Source organism: Podospora anserina, chromosome 2, assembly GCF_000226545.1.
Source record: "Podospora anserina S mat+ genomic DNA chromosome 2, supercontig 2".
In the NCBI taxonomy this organism is placed as follows: domain Eukaryota; kingdom Fungi; phylum Ascomycota; class Sordariomycetes; order Sordariales; family Podosporaceae; genus Podospora; species Podospora anserina.
This window is the reverse complement of record NW_001914858.1, coordinates 194,196-200,931: the sequence shown is the minus strand read 5'-3', so window position 1 is coordinate 200,931 and position 6,736 is coordinate 194,196. Positions and strand designations below refer to the sequence as shown.

Genomic DNA, 6,736 nt, shown 5'->3' with positions numbered 1-6,736 from the left:
TTCCCTGAAGACTGCACATTGCTTGTTCCACCATATGCAGAACGAAAGGGCCCTCGTGGGGGAACAGGACCCCAGTGATAGAATATGTTTCCGGGAAACATCCTAAGAAATTGGGGGTCCCCCATGTTACTAGACATCATGTACCACCACCCCTGCCAGAGAGCTATCGTAAATCCCAAAAGAGCATCATGTACGCTCATCGGGTTCGGTGTTATCGCAGACGTGGGTTCCCCGGGCCCCGGTCGTCGTCTCTCCCTTTGCTGACGGGATCCTTCCGATATCCGAAGATCGTCCCAACATGGCCGTCTTCCATGAGGCACCGGGCCTTCGGGAACCAGAAGAGAAATATGGACGGCGATATTTTCATGGAGATGTTGTGCCTGAGAAGAAGAGGTCCGGGTGGGTGCAGCGCGTCTGGCTCTTCTGGGAACTGTAGAGTTTGACCGGTCCCTGAGCTAGCGAGCTGTGCAGGGGCAATATCTGCAAGATGGGTAAGAGACAAGCGCGGCAAAGGCAAAGCCAACACATGAGAGCAGTCAATGGGCAAGGGATGCTTGTTAAAAATAACACCCTGCAGAAGTCGCTGGTCTTTTTGTCGTCATCATCAAATCCACCACTCAAAATCTCGTGATAGTTATAAGAGCATGTGACGGGCCAGCCCAAGAAATAGTGTGCTTGCCGACATGTGCGCCGTTGGGATTTCTCGCATTCCGAAAGGAGGGGAGGGAAGCGTTGACGATCAAGCTGACAGGCACTACTGCAAAGGCAAGAAGGCTTCTCCTCTAATGCCTTGGTTTCCCCAGGAAGAAGCAAGCAGGCGGCGTCGAGATGCCATTCCGTGATGTGGCTTGCCTGGAGAAGCTTCTCTCGACAATGTTCCCGCAACTGACACATCAGCTGTACCAGCGAGGGTATTTTCCGCGATTCTATATGCATGTATTCGATAATCGCAAGTGCTGGTTTTGAGCCTATTGGTGCCTCCTATGCAGTCACCCGAGTCACTGAGGACAACCCATGACAAAGGTCACCGCCAGATGCCTAATCAAGAATGACACTGGCCTGTGCTTTCCGTATTTTTAATATTGCAAAGACCTGGGAAAACGCCATAATAAAGCTTGTGACACGCTGATTGTTCGAAGGCATCGCCGATTCTGATGTTGATCTCCATCCGCCTGAGCCACGCTGGACAGCGGCGGCCAGGGCCCTAAGGCATGCATCTGCCGTGACCTCGAGGAACCAAGTAAGTAATCCCTGAAGACGTAGTAGTGATCGGCAGCGTACGCAGGAAGCCTCGGTCGGCTGGCTGCCGGATGGCAGAGGTATCTGGATGGGAATCTCCAGAGTCGGCACTGAATTTGGGATGCTCGTACCCTGATCTCCAGCCTTCCCGCTCTTTCACCGCAACGTTTCAGCCGGCTGATCGTCATAGGGGCCATTTCTCCAGAGTAGGCGGTGATGCTGCTCCGATCCCGGCAATCTCTATGTCCAGATCTATAAGACGGAGGGCGTACAGTCAGTCCAGAGATGAGCTCAGCTGAACAAGATGAGAATAACCACTCCGAGACGTCGATCCGTATTCCACCATGTTGAGATATCTCGGAATCCGGAACAAATCGTCTCTGGTGGCTTGTTGTTCTGGGGTTCAATGATGTGCGGCACAATAGACTGCCGAAGACGCGATTCCACTGGTGCCAAGGTGTTTTGTGTTGATCGGATAACAGGGAAATTGACGCTTGAGGTGTTGAAGAAGCACACGGGCTTCCGTCTGGAGTTTCGGCAGGCAGGTCCTGTCTCTCGTCGGCCCGCCTGCATTTCCGACGGGAGGTCCTCAGTGGTTGTTGGGTGTTTACCTTCTTCAAACGGGCGCCACGTCAACCGCCAGGGCAGAAAGCTGGGACAATGGAGGGTGGATCGCCGTTAAAAGCGTCCTTGGTAGGCCAAACATCACAATCAGGAGATTTGTCCATGTTCCAGATGGGAGTTCCATATGCGTGGGTCTGGTTTCCTGCCCTCGGGGGAGGGGGGCTTGTTGTCGAAGATGGCGATCAGCAACTGCTTGCACAACCTGTGTCGAATGTTCCAAAAACGGCCAGTCAGCGGTCAAGTTGTCGACTGCGCATTAGGGCCGATTGATGTGTCTGCTGACAGGCCTCGCGAGAGCGGTTGCGGGCTTTGACAAGCTTCTCACCACCGTTGCGAGATGCGGCAGAGAAAGGAGGTCGAAAATCCGCCGCATCCGTGATCCGATGCTCTGTGTCTTGGAGCATCCGCGGCGACGAACGATCGGCAGATGGGAGCCCAGCAGACGGAGAGGGCACGGACTTGGTCTTGATGATGATGGTTCCCTCTGCTCGGAAAGCGGGTTGTTGATGATATTGTCTGTGCTCCGTTGCTTGTTCTCAGGTCATGTATATGCTTACCTTAGGTAAGCAACCCTTGGCATCACCTCGAATCTCCACAGTTCACACTAGCGGATCGCAATGGAGACCAAATTCTCCGAGCCGGCAAGCTGTTCGACTCCATCACCTTGACCACCTCTCTAGGGCATTTGCCTGCAACAGAGGATTGTTATGTTTCACGATGATGCCCTTCTGCACGAGTCCTCGTCAGCCCAAGCAGCGGTGGCAACTCTCCTTCTTCCAGCTCCGTCACCTCACCTCACCTCACCTCACCGCCAACAAGCCAGCCAGCCCCAGCTGGACTGGAACCGAGCCGGCCAGGGACGGCGACCTGGGACCATGGAAAAGACAGGACAGATATTTTCTGCCTCTGGGAACCATCTGTGCGCAGATGTCTCTCGTCCAATGGAGCGCAGAAGAAAACCAACAATCTCTCGCTCGAGTCCTTTGGATTTGATTGGCTGATCTCTCCTTGGTTACGAGCCAGTCACGAACTACAACGCAGTTCGGAACAGTGACTTTGTCTTCCGTATCGGTCGGTAGGCTGGGGAAGTCAACCAAGGTAGCCTCCGGACTAACGCAGTAACTGTGGCACCACCACCACCACTACCACCCCATTGTCGAGCATCCTTTGTCGTTCCTGGAACCACACTAACAGCCGTTTTCTAGAATAGCGCCGTTAACCTGTTGGCTTAAGAGTCAAACGTCGACCAACTGCCAATAGCCCAGCTGCCGATTGCGTGCTGGTCCCTGGGAATCAGGGGAGGAGGAGAAGAAGACGAGATTTACTTTTCCTTTCGCGCTACCATGAGCTCGAGACCCTGTAACTGTCTGCCTGCCTTGCAGGTGCGCGCTCTATTTGCAGGATGCATGCTACCTGCATCGTATTTTCCGTGGCACTCCAGCAAGCCCAGTGCAACTTCGGAGCATGCCCACAAGGTCAACCTCGACTATGCCCCAGTCCCGTCTGGTCTTTTTCGCTACCTCCCTCGATTCCAGGCCTTGGCTGGACGCAGATACAAGGTACGACACCCAGCAAGCTCACCGTGTTGACATTGCCCCCACTCACACCCCGCTTATGCATTCACACACTTGCATATAGAATATGCGAGGCTCAAGCCGCGGGAAGAAGAGGGTGTGGGACCAGGTAGGTAGTTCCTCAGCACTCGAGTGGCCACTGCGTCATACACCTAGCTTCACATCTCTCCCACACAAGCTCCTTCACCCCGGCAAGCCTCTTGCGCCTCTCCTGTTTGTTAGTATCCGTTGTTGCTTGGAGCTGGGAACAGAGGAGGGGCCTGTCTTGCAAGGTTCCGTCCCGAGCGAGTTGTGCCGTCTTTCTTCATCTCATTTTGCATCAAGGACGGCATCCAGCTCACGATGTCCAGTTGTCGGATCTATACACCGGCACAACCATCAGATCGCGCAGGTCGTCCATATTCCGTGTTTGGTGGCCCCATGGCTTCGAATGAGACGAAAGCCAGAGAGCTCGAGGGCCTCATATGATTCTGTCCATGCTAACCTGGCCGTTCACCAGCGCCACTGGCGCGTGCCCTGTATGAGAACGGTTCAGTCATGTAGCAACGAGTATGGCCTGCCTGTCCCTGTCCCATGACTTCAGGGACCCTTTCTCCTTCCCGCTTCCTTGTCAATCACCAGGAGAAAAGAATGCTGCCCTACCACAGATATTCCACCGAGCAGGTCTCACACAACTCGTCGCTCAAGTGGGTCGTGTCTCTAAAATATCGTCCGGGCATTAGCGCGGTGGACGGCTTCTTTTCTTTTAACCGGGCCTCCTCGAGCCCCTGGGCATTTTCTTTTTAAGCGTCAAAGCTACTTGGTCCTCCTGCCCTCGCTTCTCTAAACTTAATTGTCTCCCCCTCTCAAACGCGTTTGCTCCGTCCAAGGTCAGCTTACCGCTCACTCCCGCTGCTGGATCCGTCCGAAAAGGGCTTGGGTAATGGCTGTGGCATCTTACGTCTCCTCCTCGTGGGCTCTCAAGACCTGATCAACCCTTCCGCCCGCCTTATCATTCCGAGTTACTGCCCCCATAACACCTTACGTAGTTCTTCCTGCAGCCTCCTCGAGCCGCCAAACGTTATATTATACTCTCTCCCCACCTCCCTCGCACCCTTCACACACCCCTTGTTCTTCAAACTCGTCTTATTATCACCCTGACCCCTCCGACTGTCACCTCGCCTCTACTTCGCAACACACTTTCAGCTGTTTATACTCCATCTCACTGCAATCTTACAACACATCACCCTTTTCAACATGGCTTCCTCAAAGCCCCGTCAACCTCGTCTACGCGCCTCATGTGATGGCTGCTTTCATGCCAAGGTCAAGTGCTCCAAGGCAAGGCCAATATGTTCTCGCTGTCTAGCTTGTGGGATCGAATGCCGGTACTCCCCATCTAGCAGGGCCGGGAAACCAAAATCCGATGGCAGCTCCAACATACAGTCGACAACGCCCACTGATATGACGGGAATGACCTCGCCAGTATCTGACGACAAGGGCATGCTGTACTCGGTCCACCAGACAGCGCACCCACTATACAAGCTGGAAACTGGATGGCACACACCTCCCACCAGCGTGGATGGAAGCATGAGCCGAACGCATTCCATGTCTGGGTTGGCTATGCTGGGTATGGAGACAGGTTCGACCACCCACGTGGATCCGACAATGGCCACCGACATCTACTCGACAGGCATGCCTTGGACCCCACCCAACGACATGTCTTCCCAGTTTGTTGACTCCCCAGCCATGGCAGCCCAGCTCAACCACGGGCGCTCCCATTCGTACGACTTTGCCATGTCGGCAGCCATGCCGCCTTGGACCGATCCAACTGCCGCAGACATGTACACATACGGCCAAACACAGATCCCGACGCCTGGAAGCATGTCAGCTACCTATTTCCCCAGCCCTACCGCGACGCCCCAGCTGAGGTCAACACCAAGGACAAAGTCCTCGTCGAGCTCGGCAAGCTCTGGGGGCTCCTGCACATGCTTTACCGCTTGTTTGCAGTCGTTACAAGCACTTCACAATGCCTCCAGCCCTGGAGCGCCACCCTTCGACCTCGTGCTGTCCTTGAACCGCAAAGCAGTGGAGGGATGTGCCTCGATGCTCAGTTGCCCACGATGCATGAGCAGGTCAGGAACACATACGGCAGCGATGCTGCTCGCGACCGTCATTGGCAAGATCACCTCCTTCTATAAGAACGCATCCCACACCTATTTTGAGAACGGCAGTATCCCAGCGGCGACGTCACCAAATGCGCTGGGAGTTAGCCTGGGCGGATACACGCTTATGGGGGAAGAGGGAAGATGGCTCGAGCTGGAGATCCTGGCGCGTGAGCTACGAAAGCTGGAAGAGGTGTATGCTCAGTTTCGTGAGGTCTGTGCAGATCTATCTGAAGACCCCGAAGTCAGCCGGGCCATGATTGGATACCTCGGGCACAACCTCGGGTCCACCCTCGAAGTCATACACCACAGGAAAGGCGACATTGCCTACACATAGCCGTCCGCCCCGATGCAACGACAACGGTCCATTGCATCTGCAGCTCCCCTCTCCCATCAAACACCAACTGTATTACGGAGTTCCGAAGGACTTTTTCTTCCTGGGTCTCAATTTCTTCTCGCTCTTGTCGTTCCTTTTTCCGATCGGGTCGCTACCGCAGCGTCGGGGATTTGATGACCGTTGATGACCAGCTCAGAGAGATAATCGTTATTGTCTATTTTCTTTTTCTGTCGTTGATTGGTGGGAGGTCCCTTAGTCGGCCTACATCAGGAGAGGATGAGGTGACTGTCTCGCTCACAGTCCCCAGTCGTATATGGCCCTGGTTGGGTGCATTTGGCGAAATCAAGGCGTTTGTGGGGGGATTTTCAATGCGTCTGGTGTTTGGGGGTTGTCGTTATTCTGGGAGAAATGGGCCTGTCCTCACGGTTGACCGTTGAGGCCCAACAAAAGAGTTGGAACAGGTCTTGGCTAATATGCCTAACGGATGCTTTCAGGTTTCAAGTCTACACGATGGGTGGCGGTGTCTTCGACTGTTCCTTGGCTGTAATGCCACATGACTTGGGAACATTTGACCTGGATATTTGTTTTGGTATCAACACAGTTAGAGGGTTGGCTTGATTTGGTGTTTTAGCGTTTTGTTTTGCCGGCCCTCCTGTACTGTATCCTAGCTATGCAACATTTAGAAAGAGAATCAAAAAGAGTAAAGACAGAATGCCAAGAATCCTGGTGGTACAACCTCTCGAGCCATTTCACTGCACAGTGTGTCCCAGTTGCTTGGTTGGCCGTTTTGGATGGGGTTCTCCGGGACGATGATTCAGCTG

General features: G+C 54.0%; 1 protein-coding gene across 1 annotated transcript; it reads left to right on the top strand.

The window, feature by feature from the left end:
- Positions 1-4,673: 4,673 nt before the first annotated feature.
- PODANS_2_500 (uncharacterized protein) lies at positions 4,674-5,915 on the top strand (the record flags this gene model as incomplete). Its single annotated transcript, XM_001910759.1, has 1 exon — positions 4,674-5,915. The coding sequence occupies one exon, from the start codon at positions 4,674-4,676 to the stop codon at positions 5,913-5,915; it is 1,242 nt and encodes a 413-aa protein (XP_001910794.1).
- Positions 5,916-6,736: the final 821 nt, after the last annotated feature.